Source organism: Ostreococcus lucimarinus, chromosome 2, assembly GCF_000092065.1.
Source record: "Ostreococcus lucimarinus CCE9901 chromosome 2, complete sequence".
Lineage (NCBI taxonomy): Eukaryota > Viridiplantae > Chlorophyta > Mamiellophyceae > Mamiellales > Bathycoccaceae > Ostreococcus > Ostreococcus sp. 'lucimarinus'.
The window spans coordinates 184,960-210,878 of NC_009356.1; the positions used below are offsets into that span (position 1 = coordinate 184,960).

Consider the following 25,919-nt stretch of genomic DNA (forward strand, 5'->3'; position numbering starts at 1 on the left):
CCGTCGCGCGCGCTCGACGCGCACGATTCATCCGTTAATATTTATTCACGCCATTTATTAACGCGCGCTCGACACACCGCGTCGCGCTCGACCGACCCCGCGGCGTCGGTTGCGTCGCTTTACTTCGCGCCTCGCGCGATGTCTCGCGCCGACGCCGACGACGCCGTCACGCGCCCGTTTCTCGGCGTGAAAGAGCGTCGACGAAGTTCGTTCGCCAAGCGCGCGCTCGGGGACGATCTCGGCGTCGCCAAGGATGCGCTCGGCGCGAAGGCTTTGGAAAAGTACGGCGCCACGCGCGTCGTCTTCAGCGCGCGCGCGCTCAAGCTGAACCATCGAGACGAGCTCAAGGCCCGCATTCTCGTCGTCACGGACGTCGGCGTCATGCTGCTGGACGAACAAACCAAACGCGTGCGACGGAGGTTTAGTTGGAAGGATTTGGCGGAGGTGCGCGTGAGCGTGTACGCCGACGACTTTTTCGCGTTGGTGTCGCCGGACGAGTACGACACGCTGTGCGCGTGTAATCGCAAGACGGAAGCAATCGTCGCGATGCGGGAGATGTGGAAGCGCGATCGGGCGATGCGACGCGCGAGGGATGGGACGGCGCTCGACGCGTTCGAGGAGTTACCCGTGACGGCGAGCGAGCGCTTCACGTACAGAGCGAGCGCGACGCGCGAACGCGCGGTGAATTTCGTGCGCGTGGACGACGGTGACGTAGACATAGATGTCATCGACGTCGACGACGAGAACGAGGACGAGAACGAGACGTAGACTCGACGCGCGCGGCGACTCTGAGCGCGTAATTCGCGGTGTAACAACAAAACTTCTAGACGACGCGCGTTCGTCCCTCACCCCGGTCCAACCTTGGGAATATCGTGATGCTCGCTCAGCTTGCTCAGCTTCTCGTTGAACTCCCGCACCTTATCCTTGTGCGATTTACTCGCCATCTCCTTGATCATCTGCGCCTCTCTCGCGCGTTTATAGTGCGCCTCGTACGCCAGCTCCGCCTTGGTTCGCGTCTCCTCCTTCGCCGTCGCCTTCCCGCTCGCCGACCGCTCCCGATCGCCCTGTCCGTTCGCGCGCGAGTCGACGTCGTCAGTCACTCGTCGCGCGCCGCGCGCCCCGCGTCCGCGCGTCGCTCGTCGCGCGCCGCGCGCACCTTTTCCCGCTTGTCCTTTTTCGTCTTTTTCGCCTTCTTCGCGGTCGTCGTCGTCGCCTTGAGCGCCAACCGGCCGCGAACGACGTGGTCGTACGCGCCGTCCTTCGTCATCGCGCTCGCTCGCTCGCGGTCGATCGTGCGGCGCCGCGCGCGCTCGGCATCGCGTCGCGGAGTGTCGCGCGCGTCGCCCCGCGGTGTCTTTGTCAGCGCGAACCGCGATCGGCGACGCGATCGCGATACGCCGACGCGCGCGACGTCGCTCTCGACGCACGAACGCGCGGAAACGGTCGATAAATATCGCGCGCGCGAGAATCGCGCGCGCGAGCGGACGTCGGCGACGCGCGAGAGGCGCGAGAGGCGTGAAACGCGCGGCGCGCGCGGAACGATCTCCGCGCGCGCGTGGTGATTGCGAGCGCTGGACGCGCGCGCGAGCGCGCGAGGGCGTCGAGCGCGCGCTCGGTACGGACGGAAACGTTCGGTGGGTCGGTCGCGCGCGACGCGAGGGACGTAGGACGGCGCGAGGGCGACGCGAGGGCGCGCGAGGGAAAGGTTGGAGACCGAGGGTATCCTCGCGGCGCGCGCGATGGCGTCGCAGAGCGGTTTAGAGCTGCGCGTGGGGAATAAGTACAGGCTCGGACGGAAGATTGGATCGGGGTCGTTCGGAGACATTTATCTCGGCACGCACATCAAGACGAATGAAGAGGTGGGGATCAAGCTGGAGAGCTGCAAGACGAAGCATCCGCAGTTGCTGTACGAGTCGAGGTTGTACAAGATTTTACAAGGCGGCACGGGCGTGCCGAACGTGCGATGGTACGGCGTGGAGGGTGATTATAACATCATGGTGATGGATCTGCTCGGACCGAGCTTGGAGGATCTGTTCAACTTTTGTAACCGAAAGTTGAGCCTGAAGACGGTGTTGATGCTGGCGGATCAGCTCGTGTCGAGGATCGAGTACGTGCATAGTAAAAGTTTCATCCATCGCGATATAAAGCCGGATAACTTTTTGATGGGACTCGGAAAACGAGCGAATCAGGTCAACATCATCGACTTCGGGCTGGCGAAGAAGTATAGAGATCCAAAGACGCACTTACACATTCCGTATCGAGAGAATAAAAACTTGACGGGAACGGCGAGATACGCGAGTATCAACACGCACGTTGGGATCGAGCAATCGCGACGGGACGACTTGGAGTCGCTCGGGTACGTTTTGATTTACTTCTTGCGCGGATCTTTGCCCTGGCAAGGCTTGAAAGCGGCGACGAAGAAACAAAAATATGAAAAGATTAGCGAAAAGAAGATGACGACGCCCATCGAGGTGTTGTGCAAAGGCTATCCGCCAGAGTTTGTGACGTACTTCCAAGTCGTGCGCTCGCTGCGGTTCTCGGACAAGCCGGATTACTCGTACCTTCGCAAGCTGTTCCGCGATTTGTTTATTCGCGAAGGCTATCAGTACGATTACGTATTCGACTGGACGATTTTAAAGTACCAGCAGACGCAGGCGTTGACGCGTCCCAGCGCGAGCGCGGCGCAAGCGCAGGCGGGTGTCGGCACGAGCGGTGACGCCACCGACCCCAGCGCCGCGCTCCGACGTCAATCAACTTTAGATCGCAACGCAAGCGTTTCGCGACCGAGCGGGACGAGACTAGTCGAGAAGGAAGTCGCGAGCGCAGATCGGACCACATCCTTCGCGCGCAACTACGATCGCCAGCGCTCGAGCTCGCGACCTCTCGCCAGTAGAAAGGAAGAGGATTACGACGGCGGTCGTGCGTACCAATAATCTTGTATTCTATAGGAACAGCAAACCAACGAGCAAGCGTTTCATCCGCACAGCGCGGCGGCGTATATAACCGCCGCGCCGTCGAGGCCATGCCTCCCGAGCGCGCTTCCTTCGCCTCGCGCCTGCTCGACTCCCAGTCCGCGTCCCTCGATGCGAACGACGAAGACACGTTCGTGAACGCGCTCGCGACGCAGCCGACGGCGCCGCACGCGACGCAAAGTCTCGCAAAGTCAAAGTGCTCTTTCGCATCGCGCGCGTTCGAATGCTCCGCCGACGCTGACGCCAAGCGCCGCGTGGACCACCTAGACGCCGAGTCGATCGGAATAAAACGCGCCTTGGTGGTCCCGCGCGCGCCGAGCGCTGGATCTGTCGTGCTTTGGCCTCCCGAGGGCGCCTGCAGAGCGACGACGGCGATGACGCTGCCGGCGACGCACGCGACGCGAATGACGCCGAGACAGATTGAAGTCGTGCGCGCGCTCCACGAGAGGTTCACCAAACATCACATTAACTCTGGCTGCGTGGTGCGCGATGCGGATGAGCTGGAACCGATCGTGGGGGTGTGCGCGTTCGCGTCGGCGATGTTGGCGGCGCGGGGCGACGCCGACAAAGAGGCGTCTTTGCTAGTCTTGTGCGCGCCGAACGCGATTTTGGCGTGGGTGCAGACTCTGCAGACGTATGGTGTCAGTGGATTAGAGTCCGCGCGAGGCGTGACGCAGAGCGAAAGGGCGTTGACTCGAGTCAAGAGCGGCGCCGCGTGCGCCCTGGTGATGTCGCACGACACGTATAGAAACGCGGTGCATGACGTGATCCAGGTGCCTTGGGCGATGTGCGTCTACGATGAAGTCCACCGTTTGAAGTCAGACAAGAGTAAAGCGTACGAAGCGGCGCATCTGCTTCACAAGAAGGTTTTCCGTGTCGGGTTGTCCGACCAACTTTTCACGAACTGCAACGCATCGGAGCTTTGGAGCGTGATGAACTGGATAGTGCCTTGGCGACTCGGCGATCGCAACCTGTACGACTCTTACTTCGTCAAGCCGATCAACGATGGGCATAGAAATGTCCACACGGATGTCGCGCAACAACGTACGCGCGAATTGCACGTGCATCTGTCCGCGGCGATGACGCCGGGCATCGGCGAAGCGCAACTGTTTAGACAGTACGCACCAGACGTCGAAGGCACCGACGGTTCCGCTACGACAGCCCACAAAGCGCTCGAGGCGCTGGCGAGCTTTGAGAATTTGCCGGTCGCCGAAATGGCGGCCAAACTACTCGCGATGGACAAGCGCGGGCGCGACGCGCTGCGCTGTCGAGTCATCGCGAGCGAACTCGGCACGTTCGCCACCGTTCTCGAGCAATGGCAGAAAGAAAACGACGACGTGAAGTGAACACGATGACTAGCTATACCTAGCGATTAGCAATTACAATTCAATTCAATTTGAACATCAGACGAACTCGTTCAACAGACGCTCTACGGTTTGCGCGTCGAGACCCATGACGCCGTCCATCGACCCTTCGATGCGCTTTAGATACGGCTGAAGCAGCGGATGCTCGACCATGAGACCTCCGGCGCAAAACATGCACTCGCCCTCGTCCACGATGGCGTTCACGACGTCATCGGGAATTTCGTCGAAGACGACGGTGTTCACGTCCACCGCCGACGCCGACTTTCCGCTCGATAAATCCGTCACCATCGTCGACCCGACCGTGGACGGCGGGTCCAAGCCGTACCCGCGTATGAACTCTCGCGCCTCGCTCGCGCTCGTCGGTTTCTCGCGGATGATTCCTCGATGCACCACGACTTGGTCGCACGTGATCAACAATCTCCGCGCTCCCTCACCGCGCTCCGCGAGCTTTTCGCGCACCGCCGTCGCCTTCGCGCTCGCCAGCGCGCGCACCAAAACTTCGGGATCATCAAACCGTATCGCCTTCTCGTCGATATCCGGCTTCTCGATGACGTACTCGATGTTCATCCCCGACAAGATGGCGCGTCGCGTCGCCGAGCCCGAGCCCAAGATCACCGCCGTCGACGTCTCCTTCAATCTTTCCGCGACCGTTTTCGCGTTCATCGCGCGCGCGATCGCTTCGTTCCGCCCACACGCGCGCGTCCGAACGATCCACGCGCACCGACGCGTCCAGGTCGTCGTCGCGCGCATCCGCCGCGTTTTGCGGCGCGCGTCCTCGTCCCTCCGCGGCGCCTTCACCCCGTCCCGCCTCCGAACGTCGACGTCTCCCGCTCGCTCGCTCGCCCGTTCGCCAGCGTCTCTCGCTCGGCGTCGCGCAGCTCGCGTTCGCTCGGCACGTTCGCGCCGAACAGCTTCCGCCACGCGCGTCCCGCGCGCTCGGCGTCCTCGCGCGTCAGCGGCGACGTCCCATTCGCGTCTCCCTCGCCCGTCTCCGCGCGCGCGCGCGCCGCCCGTCGCTCGGGCGCGGGTAATCCCTCGCGCTGCGCGCGCTTCACCGCGAAGCACTCCCACAGGTCGCTCCATTTCTCGTCGCACGCGTCGAGCTCGCCGTGTCTGTAGTACCGACTCAACTGAAACATCGGATCTGCGTCGCGTCGCGCGCGTCGTCAGTCTCGCGCCGCGCGATTCGGCGCGGTCGTTCGAGGCGCACCGTAGCACGTCCAGACGCGCTCGACGGCCTCGGCGACGGTCTCGGGCGGGAGATCCGCGCGCGTCATGGCGAGGCTCGGAGTGCCGCGCGCCGTCACAGCGCGACGCGTCGACGGCGAATCGCGCGCGGCGATCGACGCCGTGCGCGCGGTGAGAGACGCGCGGGCGACGCGGCGATGCGCGTCGACGCGGCGCGCGCGCGCGCGGCGACGCGCGCGGACGCGATGGCGTCGAGGTGCCGACTCGGACGACGCCCGGAGGGTTCGCGCGGTGCGACGACGCGCGCGCGGCGCGCGCGGCGCGCGAGATGGGTCGAGTGCGCGGTGACGGACCCGCCGGTGACGCGCGAGGCGGTCAGGACGTCGGACGTGGAGCTGTTCGAGGGGAAGAAGCGATTGCAGACGCAGGCGACGGCGCTCGGCGAGGGCACCACGCTGATACGGTCGCTCGATTGGGATCGCGATCGGTTCGACATCGAGTTTGGGTTGGAAAAAGGGACGACGTATAACTCGTACATCATTCGCGGCGCGCCCGGGACGGCGGCGCTGATCGACGCGAGTCACGAAAAGTTTCGGGAGTTGTACATGAAGACGCTGACTGGAGAAATCGACCCGCTGGAGATCAAGTACGTGGTGTGCTCGCACACCGAACCCGATCACTCGGGATTGATCGGAGACGTGCTGAAGATTGCGCCGAATGCGACGGTGCTCGGGAGTAAGGTGTGCTTGGCGTTCTTGGAGAATTTGATTCACGAGCCGTTCGAGTCGAGGGTGGTCAAGGGGGGCGACGTCGTGGATTTGGGCGACGGACACGAGCTGAAGTTTATCATGGCGCCCAACTTGCATTGGCCGGATACGATGTTCACATACGATCCGAAGTCACGATTGATGTACACGTGCGACGCGTTCGGGTCGCATTATTGCAGTGAGGACCCGTTCGACGGGGACTTGAGCGCGTTGATGCCGCACTATCGTTTCTACTACGAGTGTTTGATGAAACCGAACGCTCGATCGGTGCTCACGGCGCTTCGCAAGTGCGAGTCCGAAGGCGCAGATTTTGTGGGCATTTGTAACGGCCACGGACCGTTGCTGCGGTACAACGTGGACGAACTCGTGGGGGATTACAAGAAATGGAGCGAGAGCGCGTTGGCCAAGGCCAAGGCAAACGTGGCGGTATTTTACACCGCCGAGTACGGTTTCAGCGATCGACTTTCGCAGTCCATCGCGCGCGGGTTGACGAAGACCGAAACAGAGGTTGTCATGATGGATTTATTGTCCGCAGATTCTCAAGAACTCGTCGAAACGACGAAGCACGCGGCTGGCATCGTCTTGCTTTCGCCGCCGCGCGCCGGTCCAGCCAACGAGCAGCTCGCCAACATCATCGGCGCCGTGGACGCCAAGCAAAAGTTCTTCATCGCGGAATCGTATGGTGGTGAAGACGAGCCCGTGGACTTGTTGGCGAAGAAACTCGCCGAGCTCGGCGTTACCGAGGCTTTTTCGCCCCTCAAGGTGACGAGCGACCCGACCGAGGGCACGTATCAATTGTTCGAAGAGGCTGGCACCGATTTGGGTCAACTTTTGACGAAGAAGAAGACACTGGCGGACATGAAGAGCGCCATGTCACCTGACGTCGCCAAGGCGCTCGGTCGTGTCAGTGGAGGCTTGTACGTCGTCACCGCCGCGCAGGGCACCGCGCGTTCGGCGATGATCGCGTCTTGGGTCGCCCAAGCCTCGTTCGAACCTCTCGGTTTTACCGTCGCGGTGGCGAAAGATCGCGCCATTGAATCACTGATGCAAGTCAACGACACGTTTGTCCTGAATTGCCTTCCCGAGAACGGCTTCGAACCGTTAATGAAGCACTTTCTGACGCGATTCCCACCCGGCGCCGACCGCTTCGAGGGCGTGGAGTGGGCGCCTGCCAACTGCGGCGCGCCCATCCTCGGCGACGCCGTGGCGTTCATGGAGTGCCGAGTGGTGTCTCGAATGGAAGCCAACGATCACTGGATCGTGTACAGCGAAGTTTTCAACGGTAAGGTGTTCAACCAAGACGTACGAACGGCGTCCCATCATCGCAAAGTCGGCTCTTACTACTGACGCGCCGTCGACCCCGCATGTAATTCTTAACAAAAAATGTTGGCTCTTTCAATACAACAAACGTCGCGACGTGCGAGCGTTCCAGCACTTTCTAATCAATTCGCGCACGTCTACATGCTCATCCTACCCACGAAGCGTTCCACGTCGCGCGTGAATTGCGCCTCCGCCGCCGTCTCCCCCCTTCGCGTCGCGTCGCTCGTCGCGCTCTTAACCGTCCCCGCCACCATCGTCCGCTTCACTCCACTCACCACCGGTTGCGGTGTCGGCGCATCCGTCGTCATCGTCGGCATCATGCTCACCACGCCGAGCGCGAACGCCAGCACCGCCTTTGTCGCCGCGTCCCGCTCGCGATTCACCCTCGCCGCCGCGCGTTCCAACCGCGTCGGTTTCACCGCGCGTCCCGCGTCCACGGAATCTCCGAGTCTCAGCTTCGCGACGAGATCATCGTTCTTCGCTCGCCGCGCCGTGGACGACGCGTCGCTCGTCGGCGCGTCGTCCGCGGACGTCGCGCGTCGCTTCGGGACGCGGCGACGGTGAGAGTCGAAAAACGCGCTCGGCGGCACGCGCGGAAGCAGCATGGCGACGCGCGCGCGTCACGTCGCGCGCGAAGCGCTTTTTCTTCGTCACCGCGCGCGCGCGGCGTCGGGCGCGCGAAGACGAGGCGCGGTGTGGGGAGAATTATCCAGCCACGAGGGCGACGCCGCGCCTAGTCAGCGCGCGAGGACGCGCGAGAGGACGCGGCTGAAAAACGAGACGGAGATTGTCTGAAAAGCGGCGACTCGACTTCTGGAGACGTGATTCGTACGAGCGTTGATATCTATACAAAACTATGACGGTGCGAACGCGCGCGGTGAAAGCTGGAGGAGGCGCGAGAGACGATATCGCCGGCGCGAGATCGCTCGATCTCCTCGGAAAAAGTGGTTGGAATCGCGCGGAGAGCGGCGTTAGCTCACCGTGCGACCGAACGCGACGGCGCTGATGTAAAGGTTCTTCGCCCACTTTTCTTTGACGTGCGTGGACGGGAAGGCCGAGGTGCGAAGAGTTTCCTGCGTCTCGTCGCCCGGTCGGCGGCGAGGGATGGAGAGCACGAAGGCGGCTTGGTCTGTCGTCGCCGCGCAGCACGTGATGCGGAAACCACCGTTCCAGCGTCGGTGAATGCCTTCACTCGGGTACATAAAGTCCAGTTCAACGCATTGATCGACGAAACCGGCGTTTCGGGACATGACGACTGCCCAGCGGCACCCGCAAGTGGCCATGGAGGTGACGTAAAAGCCTTCCTTCCACTTTTTATTGATCCACTTGAAGGGGAACGAGTCGCTCACCTTGTACGACTGCTGCGTGTACGTCGAGCCTTTCGACATGACGACGATGGCAGAGCCGGCGGACGAACCCGCGAGCGCGGTGATGTAGTATCCATCGTCCCACTGTTCCAAGATCCAGTCCTTCGGCAAGAAGTGCGTGGACAAGTTCCAAATCTGCGCGCTGAAGCCCGTACCGGCGTCCATGATGAGCGCCCAGAGCTCAGCCGAACAGGAGACGCTGGAGATGAATAGACCGTCATCGTTACCTTTCTCCACGTGCTGCTCGATGCGCGAGTTCGCCACGTTGTAGTGGTATCTTTGCTTCATCGGTCGGTGGGCGTTGTAAATGGTGATCCATTGCTGCGCGGGCAAGCCGACGCGTACCTTCTTCTTCAGTCGGTCCTTATCGTCGGTGTCAAACTGCATGTCAGAAATTTTACGCTTCATGCCAACCTTCTTCGCGCCTTCGGTAGAGATCGGGCGTCTCGCGACGGCGCCGCACAGAGGCTCAAAGAGTCCGGACATGGCTCCGTACTTAGGTTCTTCGTCAAACTTCAAGTTGATGACGGCTTCCATAAACTGCCTGAATGCGCTCGGAGTGTATCTGCAAAGCGCCTCGGGACTGGTAGCCATCTTCTTCTTGCATACTAAAAACCCCTTGTTATCGCCTTGGTAACCTTGCCACGGTAATCGCCCCTTCAAGAGGAACAATAAAGTATACGCCAGCGATTCCAAGTCGTCGCGTCGAGATGCGGTGCGGCCCAAGTGCGCGTGCACGGACGCGTAACGCACTGTTCCTCGGAAAATATCTGGTCTCTGGTCGTATTCTATGTGAGCCGAACAAATTGGGTCGCGCCAACGCGTCCCCAGACCTAAATCAACCAAATACAACTTCTTCTCCGTCGGCGTTCCCGGAGGTCCGAGCAAAAAGTTCTCCGGCTTGATGTCGCCGTGCACGAACCCTTTACTGTGAAAGTTCTCCAAAATCGCGAGCGACTCCACCGCAATGCACGCGACCATCTCCTGCGACATCATCTGCCCGTTCGCGTTCCACTTATCCCACAAAGACGGCCCCAACAAATCCATCACCATCACGTAGTAGTCTCCTTGACTCCCCTTATAGTGCACCTTCGGCACCCCGAGAATACCCCCCAGCGAGTTATACACGCTCCACTCGTACGGTGGTCCGTAATCACATCCCTTACTCGACCTGTGTTCAAACTTCAACGCCACCTGGTTCGCATTCGGCCCCGTCGTCGCGCTCGGGTCGGTCGGCTTCAACCGCCGTCCGACGTACACCTGCCCGAACCCGCCCTTTCCGAGTTTCCGTTCCACGATGTACACGGGCGATCCCCCGACTTGCGTCTGCATCGTTCACAAACCACACACTCGTCAATCTCGCGTCGTCGTCGCGTCGCCGGCCGCCGTCGCGCCGTCGCGAATCGCGTTCGCGTCGTTCGCGCGTCTCGGGTTTGAATCGCCTCGCCGCGCGCCGCGCGTTTCCGCGCCCGCGCGCGTCTCTCGCCCTCGCGCGCACCTTCTCCGGCACGGGCGCCGTGGAGGGGTCGTCCCCCACCGGCGCCGCGTGGTCCCCGCTTCGTTCCTCGCTCGGTTCGTCCATCGCGCGTCGTCGATCGCGCGCCGACGCGTCTTCTCGAGATCCTCTCTCGCGCGTCGCTCGCGCGTCGCTCGAGCGCGCGCGCGCGTTCGCGCGCGCCGACGCGACGATCGGCGCGTCGTCGACGCGCGCGGACTCGAGGCGTCGCGTCGCGCGGGCGTCGCGCGGGCGTTCGACGATCGGTCGAGTCGTCAAGTGTCGCGTCGGCGAATCGTCGCGTCAGACGACGACGCGCGACGCGCGACGCGCGACGCGCGCCATGATTCGCGCGCGCGTCGCGCCCGCGCGCGCGCGAGATCGCGTCGCGTCGACGCGCGCGCGCGCGCGACGCGGGCGTCGCTCGAGCGCGGCGCGGGCGTCGTTCATGGATAAACTGTTGGACTTGGTGACGCCGAAGGATTCCGACTCGAGCGCGCCGAATCGCGAGGCCTACGACGCGTGGACCGCGCGGGCGACGGCGAAGGACGCGTCCGTCGCGGCGGTGCTCGCGGCGGTGCGCGGGACGGTGCTGGAGGGGAGGGTTTTGGAGGTGGCGTACGACGCGGAGACGCGAGGGTACAACGCGCGAGCGTTTCACGCCGACGTCGACGGGCGCGGGCCGTGCCTGGTGATCGGGAAAACCACGAAAGGGTCGCGGTTCGCGGGGTTCAATCCGCTGGGTTTTTATTCCGTCGAGGATTATCGCGAGAGCGGGAACGCGTTTTTGTGCAAGTGGCGGAGCGACGCGGCGTTTCGACGAGGAGACGCGCCGAGCGACGTCGCGAACGTCTTGCCGGGGGGAAATGCGGCGATCTTTGATTTTGGCGCGCAGGGACCGTGCTTCGGCGTCGATGCTTTGCGCGTGCCGCTCGGTTTCGCGCCACCGAACGGGTCGTCGTACGCGGGCGTCGGCGGTTCGTTCGATCTCGGCGAGGCGAACGCCACGGGCTCGCGCGAGTGTAAGAGCCGGTTGGGCACCCATTACGAATCATTCGAGGACGGGTCCGGACTTTTTAAAGAAGGCGCCGGCGCGACGCTCGCGGAATTACGAGTGTACTACGCCCCCGCGCTGCGTCGAAACGAATCCGACGGGTTGTACGTTTCTTGAACGATTCGCCGCTTTTTAGAATACGACTAGAACTAGCTAGCAGCGTCCGAATCACTCACGCCAGACTAAACGCTTTCGCGAGTTCGTTCATCGACGCTCGATCGATGACGGAGCCGCCGCACACGACGACGACGATCGGCGCTCGCGGGTCGGACGATATCCCGTCGAGCGCGCCGAGTTCCGGAAAGTACGCGGCGGAGAGCGCGGCGCCGCACGCCGGCTCGACGAGCACGCGATGATCGTCGGCGAAGCGCAGGCACGCGGCGACGGCGTGCGCGTCGTCGCACGCGCGCACGCGCACGCGCGCGTCGCCGAGTTCGACGCACATCTTAAACACCGCCGGCGACGGCGACGCCGCGCCGAGAGATTTCGCCACGCTCGTGATCGCCGGCAGCGTCACCACCTCTCCCGCGCGCATCGACGCGTTCAGCGAATCCGCCCCGATCGTCTCCATCGCCACCACGACGACGTCGTCGCCCCATCCGCACCGCTCGATGCCTCGCAGACATCCCGCCAGCAATCCGCCGCCGCCGACGCACGTCGCGACGGCTGCCGGCTTTCGTCCGCCCAAATCTTCCGCGATCTCATCGATCATCGTGCTGTGCCCGTCCCACGTGTCCTCGCCCTCGAACGGGTGTATCATCGCCCCTCCGCACGCCGCCGCGCGCGCCGTCGCCGCCGCGTTCGCCTCGCTCCACTGCGTCCCGCGCACCTCAACCTCGGCGCCGTACGCGCGCAGCGCGTCCCGCACGCGCTCCGGCGTCGTCTCCGGCACGTACACCACCGTTTGCGCGCCCAGCTCGCGTCCCGCGTGCGCCGTCGCGAGTCCCGCGTTGCCGCCCGAAGAGGAGACGAGCAGGCGCGCGCCGTCGCGCTCGACGGCGAGCGCGCACGCGCGTCCGACGCCGCGCAGCTTGAACGACCCGCTCGGCTGCGCGCACTCGAGCTTGAGGTACACGTCGCGACGCATTATCTCGCTCAGCGGCGCGGACTTCACGAGCGGGGTGCGAACGTGGAGCCGCGAGACGTCGCGCGCGGGCGCGACGGAGGCGAAGACGACGCGAGGCATGGTGTGACGCGACGACGGTTCGCGACCGATCGACGACGACGACGACGCGAAGACGACGCGCGCGAACGATTCATTTCGAGCGCCGCGTTAAAACTAACGCTAGACTACCCGCGCGACGCGACGCGACGCGACGCTCGACGACTATCGCGACGGCGCGCCGACGCGCGCTCGACGACGGCGCTCGCGCGCTCTGCGCGTCTTCGTGTGCGCCAGCGCGACGCCCTCGCCCTCGAGCCACTCGACGAACACCGCGCGACTCGCCCGCACGCCCGCGACTCGCGCGCGCGCCAGCGCGTCGTCGACGTCGACGCCGCGCGTCAGCAGCGCGCGCTCGTACGTCTCGTCGTCGGCGCGAAGCCACGCCGCGAGCGCGTTCGCGACCTCGGAATCCGTCGCCGCGCGTCGCGTCGCGCGTCGCGTCGCGCTCGATCGCGCGTCTCCCGTCGTCGCGGCGTCGCGGCCGCGCTTTAATCGCTCGCGAAGCGGTGGAATCTCGCTCTCGGACGCGTCGTCGCCGTCGCGCCGAGCGTCGAGCGCCGAGCGCGGTCCGTCGTCGTCGTCGTCGTCGTCGTCGCTCGTCGACGCGTCGCCGCTCGCGCGTCGATCGGCGAGAATTCGAGCGAACGCCTCGCGCACGCGCGCGCCGCCCTCGCGCTCGTCCCTGCGCGCGACGCGTCGTCAGTCGTCGCGAACCGAACCGAACCGAACCGAACCGAATCGTCGCGCGCGCGCTCGCCGCGCGCACCGATCGACGCCCATCGCGCGCAGGAGCTCGCCGACGACGTCGTCGCGCGTCGCGCCGAGCGCGCGCGCGATGGCGTCGACGCGCTCCATCGCGCGCGCGTCGCGCGATGGCGACGCGCTGACGCGGACGGCACTCGACGACGCCGCGATGCGCGCCGCGACGCGCGCCGCGACGCGCGGTGACGCGACGCGATGCGCGACGCGACGCGCGCGCGATGTCGCGCGTCGACGGCGCGCGACGGCGCGACGCGCGCTCGAGACGGGACGCGAGGAGACGCGCGCGGCGGATTCGAAGCGCGCGCGCGACGCGCTGTTCGCGGCGAACGACGGCGCGCGCGACGGCGACGACGGCGACGATCGCGTCGCGACGCGCGATGACGTCGTCGGCGGGGTGGCGATGGTGTCGTTCGCGACGCGCGCGCGACGGACGTTCGAGGTGGAGTACGGCGCGCGGCGAGGGACGACGGAGAACGCGTACGCGACGCGAGGCGAAAAGGATGCGTGCCTGATCGATTGCGTCGACGGGAGACACGCGGAGGGGTACGCGCGCGAGATCGAGGGGCTGGGGGCGTGGGCGCGCGACGCGGCGTATCACGCGGTGCTGCACGTGAGTCCGCGGCGGTTGGACGCGCTCGCGGCGGCGATCGCGAACAGGAGCGAGGGCGCGGCGTGCGTGGAGGTGCTGTGCTCGAATCCGGGGGCGCAGTTGATTCAACAGGCGCTGAAACCGAATAGTCCTCTGACGAATGAAGCGCTGTGTGCGGCGTGGAAGGGGACGGATGGGAAACTGAGGGCGCGGTTGCGCGTCGTGCGCAACGGCGAGCGGTTGGATTTGGGCGGGCGGACTTTGAGATTTACGCTCGCGCCCACGCCGCGTTGGCCGGATTTGATCTTCGCGCGCGATGAGAAGTCGCAAACTCTGTTTACATCGAAGTTTTTCTCCGCACACGTCGGCACGATGGAAGGATACGGCGATGAGGGCGGGTTGGAGACGTTCGGGGAGGATTGGAGGTTTTACTTTGACTGCCTCCTCGCGCCGATGGCGAGGCAAGTGTCGCCTTTGCTCGAGAAGCTTACCGTGAAAGAAGAGAACGCGTACGACGAACGGATGGGACGACGGATGGAGGAGTGGGAAAAGAGCGGCGCGGTGAAAAAGGTTTTGCTGCGCGCGATGGGCAAGTCCATGGCGGGGAAAACGAGCTCGCAAGCGTTCGAGGGCGTCGCGAAGACTATTTGCCCGGCGCACGGCCCGGTCGTCGCGTCCTCGGTCACGGAGCTGTATCGAGAGTACGTAGAGTGGTGCAAAATGCAAACTTCCGCTGGGGATAACTTGTCCGTGGCCGTCATCTACGCCAGTGCGTACGGGAACACCGGCGCGATGGCGCAAGCCATCGCGCGAGGCGTCGCCAAGACAGGCGTCGGCGCGGAAATGTTCAACTGCGAGCTCGCGTCACCGATCGAAGTGGAAGAAGTGTTGAAACGTAGCGCGGGGTTCGCCCTCGGTGCACCGACGCTCGGTGGCACTTTACCGACGCCCGTGCAGACCGCACTCGGGGCGATCGTGAAGGAGGGCGATTTGGAGAAGCCGTGCGGCTCCTTTGGATCCTTTGGCTGGTCTGGCGAAGCGGTGGCGATGATCGACAAACGCTTGACAGACGCGGGCTTTAAAAGTGCGTTCGAGCCGTTGCGGTGTAAATTCAAACCTACCGCCGAGACGCTGCAGCTTTGTGAAGAGAGCGGGACGGATCTCGCGCAAGCGGTGCGCAAGATCGAGCGCCGCAAACAAGTGCTCGAGCGTAAATCCGTCGGCCAAGCCGCGGACGGCGTCAGTGACACCGCCGCCGCCGTCGGGCGCATCGTCGGCTCGCTATGCGCGGTGACGACGAAGAACGAAGACACGCAAAGTGCCATGTTAGCGTCTTGGGTATCTCAAGCGAGCTTCAATCCGCCGGCGCTCACCGTCGCCGTCGCCAAGGAGCGCGCCGTCGAGAGTTTCCTCATGACCGGCGGCAAGTTCAACCTCAACGTCCTCAAGTCCGGCGGCGAAAAGGACGTCATGAAGGCCCTACTCAAACCGTTCGCTCCCGGTGAGAACCGTTTCGGCGCGCTCGACGTAGACATCTCCGAAACCAACGGCTGCGCCGTGGTGAAACAGGCCCTCGCGTGCGTCGAGTGCACCGTCACGAAGCGAATGGAGGCCGGCGACCACTGGGTCGTCCTCGCCGAAGTCGAGCGCGGGACTCTCTTAGACGCCGAAGGCGTGACGAGCATCCACCACAGAAAGACTGGTAGTTCTTATTAATCACATTTTTTCCGCCGCGTCTCCCCGCGCCGCGCCCAGGGGACCGAACGGGAGCGCAACACCCCGCGCGTAAAAAAACCATCATCGGCATAACGCGCCTCGTGCGCGCGCGCGCGACGTGATTCGCCGGCCGGACGCGCGCACGCGAGAAAGAAATCCTCGACGCGCGTTCCGAAGCGCTCAGAGCGCGACTCGGACGCGCGCGCGCGCGACGCGGCGACGAAATAACGCACAGAAACCATGGGCTTCAAAGAGCTCCTCAAAGACTCCGTCACGGAGGTCTTCACCTACCGCACCACGAAGCTCGTGAAGACGAACGATAAGTTCTTAGTGACGCTGCACTTCATATTCATGAGCCTGATCGCGACGTTCGCGCTGGTGTCGATCTTATTGAGTCATAACTACATGCTTTTCGAGCTTCCGGCGCTGTACGTGACGACGACGTATCAGAAATTCGGACCGGATCCGGTGACGAGCAACGTGGTGCTGGCGCGTGAAATCGCGCAGAATGCGACTGTGGATTATTGTAACACAGGGTACGTGAATTGGCGTCGAGGGGGGAAGGTGTTTGACGACGCTTACATGACGGCGCTCGAATGTACGGCGCAGCACGCGCCGGCTGAGTACGTGTGGCCGTTCGATGCGGGGAATGGGATGACCATCGGCACGTTTGCAGAAGTACACTCCGTGACGAGATCGTGTACATCACCGGGCGCGTCGACGTACGGGGCGGCAGGGTGTACGGAGACTCAGACGTCGCCGCAAGCGTACATGGTGGTCGGCGTAGACTTGCTGAGCATGCAGTTAGATATTCGGTACCAAACAGCCACTGGAACTCTTAACGAGGCGGAAGTCGTTGACGTAAATGGAGTAGAGTATATCACCTCGATAACCAAGCCGACGGTCACGTTTCCGCAGTTGTTAGCCATGGCGGGGATCAACTCGCTCGACGAAACAAATCCCTCAATCGTCGGCGACCGAGGCTCCGTGACAGGGCTGCCCTATCGCATGTCGGGCCTGCGCCTGAACGTGAAGGTGTCGTTTACAAACACTTATTTTAGTAAACCGTTGAAGACGACGGTCACGGCGACTTTGTCTGCGGAACAAGTGAAGACGAATAACTTCAACGCGAAGACGACGGTGACGTATTTGCCTCACCCAACAGATGCCGGGATACATTCCATATCGCGGTACTTCCACACGTGGGCCACGTCAACCGTCACGTTTGTGTCGTCCGGGCATATCGGCAAGTTCGACTTGTTCGCCTTGGCTCTCGCCATCACGAACGCTTTCGTGCTAATTGGCATGGCGACGACCATCGTAGATTTTGTTGGCGTCATGTCTTCTGAAACGTTTTTAGACGACAAGTACGAAGACGACGGCGAACGTTTCGGTTTAGAAATGATGCTAGCGAACATCGAGAACGATGATCACCCGGGAGTGCCGTTCGATCCCAACGACTTGCGCTTGAAGGACGCTGCCGGCGACCCTGGCCTGAGCTACGAAAAGACACTCGAGCAGTTACTCGACGAGGTGCGGGAAATCCAAGAACAGCTCAGTCTGCTGCCGGAAGATGAAAATGAGCTTCGCGCTATCACTACTGGCCATGCTGAGGAAGAAGAGTATAGAAAGCTGCGCTTGATTTACGTCCCTGACCCGCTCTCAACTGAGGCAAACGACAAGTCCTACGTTCCTCCAGAGATTTTATTGCACGACGGTCAGCAAACGATCGGTCGTGGCATGGGGGGTATTGAAAACAAGGGCGTGAGTAGACAGCAGTTCTCAATCGCGGTCATCAAGGAAAGGATCCGCATGAAGTCTCTGCACGAAGGACCTGGGGTGTGGCGCCAGAGCTCAGGTCGTTGGGAGATGCTCCCAGTCGGCAAGGCCGCTGTCTTGAGTGTTGGCGATCGTTTGTGCTTTAGAATGCGAGAGGGTAAATTGGGGGGGCACGAAGGCGTGTTCACGCTCGATTTCCAAGACACGCGCATGGAGTGCACGGTGTTTGGAATCCCGTTGCGTTGAGGAATAGAATAATTAAGTTGTAAATTGTCCAGTTATCCTAAGAAGACGAGTTTTACTCGCGCGCGAAACGCTCAAACTCGTGCGCACCGCATCGCATCGCATCGCATCGCTATCGCGGCTTGACTGATACTGTACAACTAATCATTTGATATACAAATTCGAACAATCCCGTGTGGTACGTACGGGCTAAAAAATCTCTGTTTCCGAGCGCGCCGCCTTAAAGGCTATGCAAAACGTGTCGCGCAAGACGGTTCGAACGACCGTTAACGGCCAGGTACCAAGTTGATGTGTTGCAAGTTGGAACGTGAATAGATGTGCGGTTGATGTGAGGATATTCTTGAAGACGTACGATACGCCGCGCGAAGACGCGCGACGAGCGACAAATCGTCGCTCGACGCGTTTCCATCGCGAGGAGGACTACGTCTTACATTAGTCCTCCATGTCCATCTCCATCCTTTTTCGTTCCTTCTTGCTCATCTTGACCTGTCCGCCGGTGCGTTCGAACTCTTCTCTTTCGAGGCGAGCGGCGACCTTGGCCTCCTTCGCCGCTCTGCGTTCCGCCTTCGCGCGCTGCTTCGCGCGTTCGTGTTCGCCCATGATCTCGAGCGCGCTCTTCTGGCGACTGGCCTCGTTCAACTTTTTCGTCTGGGCTTCGCCCAAGATACCCTTACCGAACGATTTAATCGTCCCGTTCTGTTCGGCGCGAATCGAGAATCATCCGAGGTCAGTCTCGCCACGTCAGCATCCGCGTCAGCATCCGCGAATCGCCGACCCGCGCCATCGATCCCGCGCCCGCGCGCGCGCGCCCCCCCGCCCCTCCGTCCCGCGAACGATTCACAAAAAACCCACGCCGCTCAAAACGTACCGCGATGTGCTGCTGCACCTCGTACGCGTTCACCTGCTGCGACCGGTTCATGTACGCGAACACCGCCATTTGTTCATCCGCGGTGAGCCCGTGTTGATCGAGCGAGGTTTGCACGTTGACCGACATTTGACCGTCGAGGTTGGTTGTGTGTGAGCGAGTGTCGTGTAACGCTTAAATTTCAAGCGTCGCCGTGTCGTCGCGCGGGGCGTCGACGGGTCGTTCTGAGTTCAGTAATGCCGTCGCCGCGCGCGCGCGCGCGACCCGCGTCGAGGTGCCGAGGCGGCCCGGGGTGGCGATCGCGTTTTTATTGGTCGTCGTGCTTCCATCTAGGCGAATGGGTCGCTCGAATACGGATCGAGCGGCCTCGGACGAGACGACGGGTCCCGACTCGACGCGATCGGGGGTCGGGGGTCGAAACGATCCGTGTGTCGCGTGCGTCTCGCACCGCGCGCGTCCGCATCGTTCGCGTCGTCCGTCGCCGCGGCGACGCGCGCCGCTCGATGGCGCGCGACGCCGCGCTCGGCGTCGCCGCGGACGACGTCGACGCCGTCCGTCGTCGCGTGCTCGCGCGCGCGGCGCGCGCGGCGCGCGAGGACGACGCGAACGATGCGGACGTCGACGCGGACGTCGACGACGCGCGGCGCCTGCGCGCGAGGCTCGAGCGCGACGCCGAGGCGACGCGGGCGGAGTACGAGGCGGTCGAGCGCGCGCTGGAGGAGTGCGACGAAGCGCGGGACGCGCTGCGCGCGGCGGTGGGGAAGAAACGGTTGGAGGGACTGCGAGGGAAGATGGAGGCGCAGGCGGCGGCGGCGCGCGCGGCGGAACGCGCGGCGCGGGCGATCGAGGACGACGGAGGGACGGCGGAGGGAGAGGGAGGCGCGAGAGGAAGGGTCGCGTCGACGACGGCGACGACGCGCGGGACGGAGGGAGACGGGCGCGCGACGAACGGGCGGGCGAGGACATCGGCGGCGCGGCCGAAGCCGGACGACGACTTTTTCGACGAGCTCTTCGACGAGCCCGCGGCGGCGAAAGCCGCGGCGACGGAGACGGAGCGCGAGCGGTTGATCAGGATTGGAGTTTTGACGCCGTTCGATAGGCTCGATGGATTCGAACGCGTGGTGAAGGAGAAGGAGACGGCGACTAAAGCCGCCGCGGCGACCAAGGCGTGGCGAGATTCGAGGAGTCGAGCGAAGACGTTGACCGTGGAGGAAACTCCGCGGTTAGAGCCGAACGCGCGGCCGTTTGCGAGCCGCGCGATGAGAAACGCGACGAGCGCGGCGACGAAGCAGAAGATGGCAGCGAAGCGTGCAGAGTGGCGGGCAAAGATGCGCGAGAACGACGAAGACGCGACGGGCGTCGCAAAGCGCTCGCGGCGTAACGGATTTCACGACAGCGACGAGGACCGAGCGGCGGAAGATGACGAAGACGAAGACGAAGACGAAGATGAAGAACCATTAGAGGACGTCGAGTTTGCGGGCGGATTATCGATCCCGGGCGATACGTACGAAAGGTTGTTACCACACCAAAAGACGTGCCTGAAGTGGTTGTGGGAATTGCACTGCCAACGCGCCGGAGGCATCATTGGAGACGAGATGGGACTCGGTAAGACGGTACAAGTGGCGTCGTTTTTAGCCGCTTTACATCATTCGCGCATGTACTCGCCCTCGATCATCGTTTGCCCGGCGACGATGTTGCGGCAGTGGCGTCGAGAGCTTCGAATCTGGGCGCCTAAATTGAAGACGACAATTTTGCACGATTCAGCCATCTCCAGCGAGGCGGGCGGGAAGAAACGCGCGCGAGAGCGATTGTTTAACGAGTGCATTTCCGACGGTGACGGAGTTTTACTCACTACATACGAGCACATGCGAATGTTTCGCGATCGAATTTGCGCCGTGCGCTGGGGATACGCCGTCTTGGACGAAGGACACAAAATTCGCAATCCAGACGCCGACGTGACCATCGTCGCCAAGCAGCTTCAAACCGTCCATCGCATCATCATGAGCGGTGCGCCGATTCAAAACCGCCTGTCAGAACTTTGGTCATTGTTTGACTTCGTGTTCCCTGGAAAGCTGGGCACGCTTCCCGTGTTTCAAGCGCAATTCTCGGTACCGATTCAAATCGGCGGTTACACGAACGCGAGTAATCAGCAAGTCACGACGGCGTATCGCTGCGCGGTGACTCTAAAAGATCTTATCGCGCCGTATCTACTTCGACGCATGAAATGTGACGTAGACGTAAAGTTACCGGACAAAACTGAGCAAGTTTTGTTCTGTCCGATGACTTGCGAGCAACGAGAAGCGTACCGAGCGTACTTGGCCAGTCGCGAGGTGGAGGAAATATTAGATGGCTCGCGCGAAGCCTTGGGGGGCATCGATGTCTTGCGCAAAATCGTCAATCATCCAGACTTGCTCGAGCGTCGAACGCAAGCCGCGAACGAAGGCTACGGCGACTCTGTGCGCAGTGGTAAGCTTCAGGTGACGCTCAAGGTGCTTTCACTTTGGCGCGAGCAAGGTCACCGATGCCTCGTGTTCAGCCAGACGCAGCAGATGCTCGATATCTTGGAGAGCGCAGTGGCGTCTGCTGGGTACAATTACCGCCGAATGGATGGAAACACGTCTATCGCTTCGCGCATGTCTCTCATCGATGACTTCAACGACGACGACAGAGGCGTGTTTGTGTTTTTGCTCACCACCAAAGTCGGCGGTTTGGGCGTAAATCTCACCGGGGCGAATCGCGTGTTGTTGTACGATCCCGACTGGAACCCTTCTACGGATGCGCAAGCGCGCGAACGCGCGTGGCGTATTGGTCAGAAGAAAGAAGTCACGATTTATAGACTCATCACCGCGGGGACGATCGAAGAAAAGGTGTATCACAGGCAAATTTACAAGGAATTTTTGACGAGTAAAGTGCTCAAAGATCCCAAGCAGCGACGCTTTTTCAAAGCGCGCGACATGGCTGATCTATTCACCTTTGACGAAGTCGCCGCCGGAGGCGGAGACGCGCACGATAAGGCGACGATTGAAACCGTGGAGCTGTTCTCCGAAGTCGAGGGTCAGATCTTACGCGGCGACGTCGAGGACGAAGACGAAACGAAGGCAACGTCCGAGGATGGCGAAATAGAGCGCGACGCGTGGGACCCAGACGACAACGAGGCACCGCCACCGAAATCTAGAACGCGTCCTACTCGACAAAGTAACCGAGTTCGTGTGGAAACCGCGCGCGAGACCGCGTCAACAGCGAGCGGTGACGGCGGCGCTGGCGATTCGCAAATTTTGCGCGGTTTGTTCGATTCGGGAAACATTCAAGTCGCGATGAATCACGACAAGATCATGAACGCCGCAGGTGTCGACCGTATGTCACATAATGCTGAGGCGGATCGCGTCGCGCGTCGCGCGGCCGAGGCGCTTCGCTTGTCTACGCAAACAGCTCGCGCGGGTTTGGCCGTTCATGTACCGACGTGGACGGGCAATCGCGGCGCCGTTGGTGGCGCGCGGACTGGGGTGTCCGCCAACACCACAGCACGCCCGCTCGGACGTTTCGGTCGCACGAGCACGGCACCCTGCGCGTTAGCTACGGACGCTCCCGCCGTGGGCTCTCGCGCACTCCTTGACCGTATAGCCGCTCGACGAGAAGAAACAGCTCGAGCAGTCGAAGCCGATTTGGACAGTGCAGAGCTCGACGAAACTCAAGCTAACGAGCTCATGCGCGACATTATCTTACTTCTCAAATCTCGAGGCGGACGAGCACCGACAAACTTCGTCATAGACGCCTTCCAGGACCGCATCCAGAGTCACCAGCACGCGCTGTTTCGCAAACTCTTGAAGCTCGCCGCCGACTTGGAGCGCAACACCGCGAGCTCTCGCCAAGGCGCCGCCAGCGCGTGGGTGCTCAAATCAGAGTTCATGAGCTTGTAAATTAGCCATTAGTTAGCAGCACCCGTAGCCATTATAGATGACAATTGTCATAGAAACGTAGCAAACGCGACCGTCGACGCCGTCGAGCCGCACTCGTCGTCGCGCCGTCGACCGCACGGCGTCGACACCGCGCCAATCTCGCGACAGGATGACGTCTTTTGCGATAATGTCGCTTCCGACGCCCACGACGGGTGCCGCACTTCGTCTTTTCGCCGCGTTCCTCGCGCACTTTCACCTGAGTGAGTTCGCATTCGCCCTGCGCTTCAACCCCCAAGACGTCAGCACGCGCTCGTTCCTGCTTTCCAGGCCCTACGCCGCGGCGATGACGTGTGGAGTGATTGAATTCGCCGCGTCGAGCGCGCTGATGCCCGAGCGTAAGGCGTCACTGGTTCGTGGGACGTTTTACCTCGGCGCGTTCATGTGCGTCTTCGGCGAATGGCTGCGCAAGTCAGCGATGTGCACCGCAGGGGCGGCGTTCACGCACTTGATTCAGACGCGACGACGGGCGACGCACGTGCTGGTGACCGAGGGGGCGTACGCGTACGCGCGGCATCCGGGCTACCTCGGATGGTTCATATGGGCGCTCGGGACGCAGTTGGTCCTCGGAAACGTGGCGAGCGTGGCGGCGTTTGCCGTCGTGACGTGGGTGTATTTTAAACGTAGGATCACATACGAGGAGCGGCATTTAAGGAATATGTTTTCAGAGTACGATGCGTACGCCAAACGCGTGCGAACATGGATACCGGGGATTAAGTGAGTGGTCCGCCGCCGTCACGAATCGCGCAAACGCGAATGCGAATTGATAGCTCACAATGCAATAGAAATTAGCGCTAGGATACAACTGATACAACGTTTCGCGCTCTAGAGCGCGCTCACTTCTCGTGCGCTACAGCACGCTCACGTCGTTCGAGACCACGACGTATGTTTCCGCACCGTTTGTCGCGTTGATGGAGCCTTTCGCATTGTTACGAAGCTCGCTCGACTCTATTTCGCCCTCGCAATCGATCAACTCCACGCCGTAACGCTTGTTACCGTTCAACGTACAGTGCCGCATGTGCACGACGACCCCTCCGCGGATCAACGCCCCGTTGGCGTTGTTACCATCGAACGTGCACCGCTCCAACGTTGCTCGACCGCTTCCCGGCAAACCGGTCGAGTCCCCCAAACCGACGAATCCGTGCGACGCGCACCCGCTCGCGACGCAATCGACGAGCGTGACTTCCCCACCCTCCACCGCAAATCCCGAACCAGTCGTCGATTTCACCGCGCACGACTCAAACGTCGCGCTCGAGCCCTCCACCGCGAAGACGCCGTAATTGTTCGCCACGGATTTCGACCCGTGCGCGACGTCCAAATTCTTCACCACCACCCCTCGACCGCGAATCTCCAGCACGCTCTCGTACGGATTCGACGTAAAGTGACTCAACGTCGCCCGGCCACCGTCCGCGACGTCGATCGTGAGTCCATCGACGTTCGCCGCGAACGTTCCCTCGTGCGCGCTCGCGGCGGCCAGCGTCACCGTCGACCCACTCCGCGCGTTCGCCAGCGCCTCTCGCAGCGACGCGTACGCCCGTCCGTCGACCGCGACCGTCGACGCCAAGTTTCCCGACGCCGTCGCGTCGCTCGCGTCGGCGCGCGGCGACCGGAGCGACTCGAAAACGACGACGGCGCGGACAAAGTCGCGACGGTTCAACTTCACCGCGATCGAAACCTTCGACGCGCGTTCGCATCGCGCGCGCGCGTCGCGCGCCGCTCGACCGCGCGCGGGCGTCGTCGAGCGAATCGCGCGCATCGCCCGCGCGCGCTCGGACGCGCGACGCGCGCGCGTGTGCGGCGGCGCGTTTGATCCAAACGAACGAAACCCTCGACGAGGATCGGAGATTCGCGCGCGCCGCACACGCGCGCGCGCGACGCTCGAAACCGCGCCCGAACGCCGAGAACACATCGCGCGCGATGCGCACCGCGCGCGCGACGTCGAAACCGAGCGCGCGCGCGGCGCGATCGACGACGAAGTCGACTCGAACGGCGACCGGGCGGACGCGCCCCGCGCGGTGTCCCGACGCCGGCGACGCGCGTCGAGGCGCTCGAACGATCCCGCGCGCGGGAAGCACGTTTGGACGGATATTCCGCGTCACCACGTTCGGGGAATCGCACGGTGGCGGCGTTGGGTGCGTCGTGGATGGGGTGCCGCCGCGACTGCGCGTCACGCGCGAGGAGCTGCAGTTCGAGCTCGACCGGCGACGCCCGGGACAGAGCCGAATCACGACCCCGCGAAACGAAGAGGACTCGTGCGAGATACTGAGCGGGGTCGGGCTCGATGGCGTCACGCTGGGCACGCCCGTGGCGGTGCTGGTGAGGAATAAAGACCAGCGAAGCCAAGACTACGGAGAAATCGCGGTGGCGTATCGACCGTCGCACGCGGATGCGACGTATGATATGAAATACGGCGTCCGAGCGATCGCCGGTGGTGGACGAAGCAGTGCTAGAGAAACTATCGGACGCGTCGCGGCCGGTGCGATCGCGAAGAAGGTGCTCAAGGAGGTGGCGGGGACGGAAATTTTGGCGTACGTGAGCGCGGTGCGCGACGTGAAAACCACCGCGGTGAACCACGAGACTATGACGATGGATGACGTTGAGTCAAACATCGTGCGGTGCCCGGACGAGAGTTGCGCGCAAAAGATGATCGATGCGATCGATGAGGTTCGGGTGAAGGGGGACTCGTGCGGGGGCGTGGTGACGTGCGTCGTGCGCAACCCACCGCGAGGCTTGGGTGCGCCCGCGTTCGACAAGCTCGAAGCCGATTTGGCTAAGGCGATGTTGAGCTTACCGGCGACGAAAGGTTTCGAAATCGGTAGCGGTTTCGACGGCACGTTGCAAAAGGGTAGCGAGCACAACGACGAGTTTTTCATGGATAGCGAAAAGGGTTTGCGTACGCGCACGAACCGCTCCGGCGGTATCCAGGGTGGCATCTCCAACGGGGAGATGATCGAGATGAAGATTGCGTTCAAACCGACGTCGACGATCACACAGGCGCAAAATACGGTGAACCGCGATGGGGTGGAGACGGAGCTCAAGGCTCGCGGTCGACACGACCCGTGCGTGGTCCCGCGCGCGGTGCCGATGGTGGAAGCCATGGTCGCGCTCACGCTCGTGGATCACTTGATGCTTCAGCACGCACAATGCAACTTGATCGACGCTGGAGATTTGACTGAGCTCGTTCAAGGAAACCTGCCCACTCTTTACGACCCCGAAGCCATCGCCGCTGCGGCCGCGGCGTCCAAGGCGCAAATGACCACGAAGGACATGTCTGACGCGTTCAGCGAAGATTAACGCATGACACTCACGTTCATTACCAC

The 25,919-nt window shown here is 62.5% G+C and overlaps 17 protein-coding genes across 17 annotated transcripts; 9 read left to right on the forward strand and 8 right to left on the reverse strand.

The window, feature by feature from the left end:
* Positions 1–174: 174 nt before the first annotated feature.
* OSTLU_7883 (predicted protein) lies at positions 175–708 on the forward strand (the record flags this gene model as incomplete). The annotated part of the gene is made up of 1 exon (XM_001416058.1): positions 175–708. A coding segment is annotated over one exon (534 nt), but the record flags the coding sequence as incomplete, so codon positions are not given.
* Positions 709–845: 137 nt separating this feature from the next.
* On the reverse strand, positions 846–1,267 carry OSTLU_29915 (predicted protein; the record flags this gene model as incomplete). Its single annotated transcript, XM_001416294.1, has 2 exons — positions 846–1,064; positions 1,157–1,267. 2 exons carry the CDS (start codon positions 1,265–1,267, stop codon positions 846–848), a joined length of 330 nt encoding a protein of 109 aa, XP_001416331.1.
* A 472-nt stretch (positions 1,268–1,739) lies between these two features.
* On the forward strand, positions 1,740–2,661 carry OSTLU_14134 (predicted protein; the record flags this gene model as incomplete). The annotated part of the gene is made up of 2 exons (XM_001416059.1): positions 1,740–2,605; positions 2,640–2,661. 2 exons carry the CDS (start codon positions 1,740–1,742, stop codon positions 2,659–2,661), a joined length of 888 nt encoding a protein of 295 aa, XP_001416096.1.
* A 685-nt stretch (positions 2,662–3,346) lies between these two features.
* On the forward strand, positions 3,347–4,318 carry OSTLU_29917 (RAD26 candidate; no helicase domain; the record flags this gene model as incomplete). Its single annotated transcript, XM_001416060.1, has 1 exon — positions 3,347–4,318. The coding sequence occupies one exon, from the start codon at positions 3,347–3,349 to the stop codon at positions 4,316–4,318; it is 972 nt and encodes a 323-aa protein (XP_001416097.1).
* A 57-nt stretch (positions 4,319–4,375) lies between these two features.
* Positions 4,376–5,086, reverse strand: Maf (septum formation protein MAF-like protein; the record flags this gene model as incomplete). The annotated part of the gene is made up of 1 exon (XM_001416295.1): positions 4,376–5,086. One exon carries the CDS (start codon positions 5,084–5,086, stop codon positions 4,376–4,378), a length of 711 nt encoding a protein of 236 aa, XP_001416332.1.
* Positions 5,087–5,130: 44 nt separating this feature from the next.
* CysR (Cys-containing conserved protein) lies at positions 5,131–5,613 on the reverse strand (the record flags this gene model as incomplete). The annotated part of the gene is made up of 2 exons (XM_001416296.1): positions 5,131–5,480; positions 5,547–5,613. 2 exons carry the CDS (start codon positions 5,611–5,613, stop codon positions 5,131–5,133), a joined length of 417 nt encoding a protein of 138 aa, XP_001416333.1.
* A 108-nt stretch (positions 5,614–5,721) lies between these two features.
* Positions 5,722–7,638, forward strand: Dfa1 (Diflavin flavoprotein A 1-like protein; the record flags this gene model as incomplete). Its single annotated transcript, XM_001416061.1, has 1 exon — positions 5,722–7,638. The coding sequence occupies one exon, from the start codon at positions 5,722–5,724 to the stop codon at positions 7,636–7,638; it is 1,917 nt and encodes a 638-aa protein (XP_001416098.1).
* Positions 7,639–7,666: 28 nt separating this feature from the next.
* On the reverse strand, positions 7,667–8,216 carry OSTLU_29920 (predicted protein; the record flags this gene model as incomplete). Its single annotated transcript, XM_001416297.1, has 1 exon — positions 7,667–8,216. The coding sequence occupies one exon, from the start codon at positions 8,214–8,216 to the stop codon at positions 7,749–7,751; it is 468 nt and encodes a 155-aa protein (XP_001416334.1). The 3' UTR covers positions 7,667–7,748.
* Positions 8,217–8,463: 247 nt separating this feature from the next.
* Positions 8,464–10,730, reverse strand: OSTLU_24026 (predicted protein). The gene is made up of 2 exons (XM_001416298.1): positions 10,477–10,730; positions 8,464–10,304 (listed from the first exon to the last, which is right to left on the reverse strand). The coding sequence occupies exons 1-2, from the start codon at positions 10,558–10,560 to the stop codon at positions 8,583–8,585; spliced, it is 1,806 nt and encodes a 601-aa protein (XP_001416335.1). The 5' UTR covers positions 10,561–10,730; the 3' UTR covers positions 8,464–8,582.
* Positions 10,731–11,020: 290 nt separating this feature from the next.
* On the forward strand, positions 11,021–11,602 carry OSTLU_7332 (predicted protein; the record flags this gene model as incomplete). The annotated part of the gene is made up of 1 exon (XM_001416062.1): positions 11,021–11,602. A coding segment is annotated over one exon (582 nt), but the record flags the coding sequence as incomplete, so codon positions are not given.
* Positions 11,603–11,723: 121 nt separating this feature from the next.
* Positions 11,724–12,662, reverse strand: OSTLU_5354 (predicted protein; the record flags this gene model as incomplete). Its single annotated transcript, XM_001416299.1, has 1 exon — positions 11,724–12,662. A coding segment is annotated over one exon (939 nt), but the record flags the coding sequence as incomplete, so codon positions are not given.
* A 1,192-nt stretch (positions 12,663–13,854) lies between these two features.
* Positions 13,855–15,759, forward strand: OSTLU_36317 (predicted protein; the record flags this gene model as incomplete). Its single annotated transcript, XM_001416063.1, has 2 exons — positions 13,855–14,535; positions 14,674–15,759. The coding sequence occupies 2 exons, from the start codon at positions 13,855–13,857 to the stop codon at positions 15,757–15,759; spliced, it is 1,767 nt and encodes a 588-aa protein (XP_001416100.1).
* Positions 15,760–15,999: 240 nt separating this feature from the next.
* On the forward strand, positions 16,000–17,784 carry Unk4 (hypothetical protein; the record flags this gene model as incomplete). The annotated part of the gene is made up of 1 exon (XM_001416064.1): positions 16,000–17,784. One exon carries the CDS (start codon positions 16,000–16,002, stop codon positions 17,782–17,784), a length of 1,785 nt encoding a protein of 594 aa, XP_001416101.1.
* Positions 17,785–17,828: 44 nt separating this feature from the next.
* On the reverse strand, positions 17,829–18,884 carry OSTLU_29926 (predicted protein). Its single transcript, XM_001416300.1, has 2 exons — positions 18,650–18,884; positions 17,829–18,477 (listed from the first exon to the last, which is right to left on the reverse strand). The coding sequence occupies exons 1-2, from the start codon at positions 18,773–18,775 to the stop codon at positions 18,214–18,216; spliced, it is 390 nt and encodes a 129-aa protein (XP_001416337.1). The 5' UTR covers positions 18,776–18,884; the 3' UTR covers positions 17,829–18,213.
* A 3,845-nt stretch (positions 18,885–22,729) lies between these two features.
* OSTLU_86391 (predicted protein) lies at positions 22,730–23,320 on the forward strand (the record flags this gene model as incomplete). Its single annotated transcript, XM_001416065.1, has 1 exon — positions 22,730–23,320. The coding sequence occupies one exon, from the start codon at positions 22,730–22,732 to the stop codon at positions 23,318–23,320; it is 591 nt and encodes a 196-aa protein (XP_001416102.1).
* A 129-nt stretch (positions 23,321–23,449) lies between these two features.
* OSTLU_29929 (predicted protein) lies at positions 23,450–24,355 on the reverse strand (the record flags this gene model as incomplete). The annotated part of the gene is made up of 1 exon (XM_001416301.1): positions 23,450–24,355. One exon carries the CDS (start codon positions 24,353–24,355, stop codon positions 23,450–23,452), a length of 906 nt encoding a protein of 301 aa, XP_001416338.1.
* Positions 24,356–24,454: 99 nt separating this feature from the next.
* Positions 24,455–25,893, forward strand: OSTLU_29930 (predicted protein; the record flags this gene model as incomplete). The annotated part of the gene is made up of 1 exon (XM_001416066.1): positions 24,455–25,893. Exon 1 carries the CDS (start codon positions 24,517–24,519, stop codon positions 25,891–25,893), a length of 1,377 nt encoding a protein of 458 aa, XP_001416103.1. The 5' UTR covers positions 24,455–24,516.
* Positions 25,894–25,919: the final 26 nt, after the last annotated feature.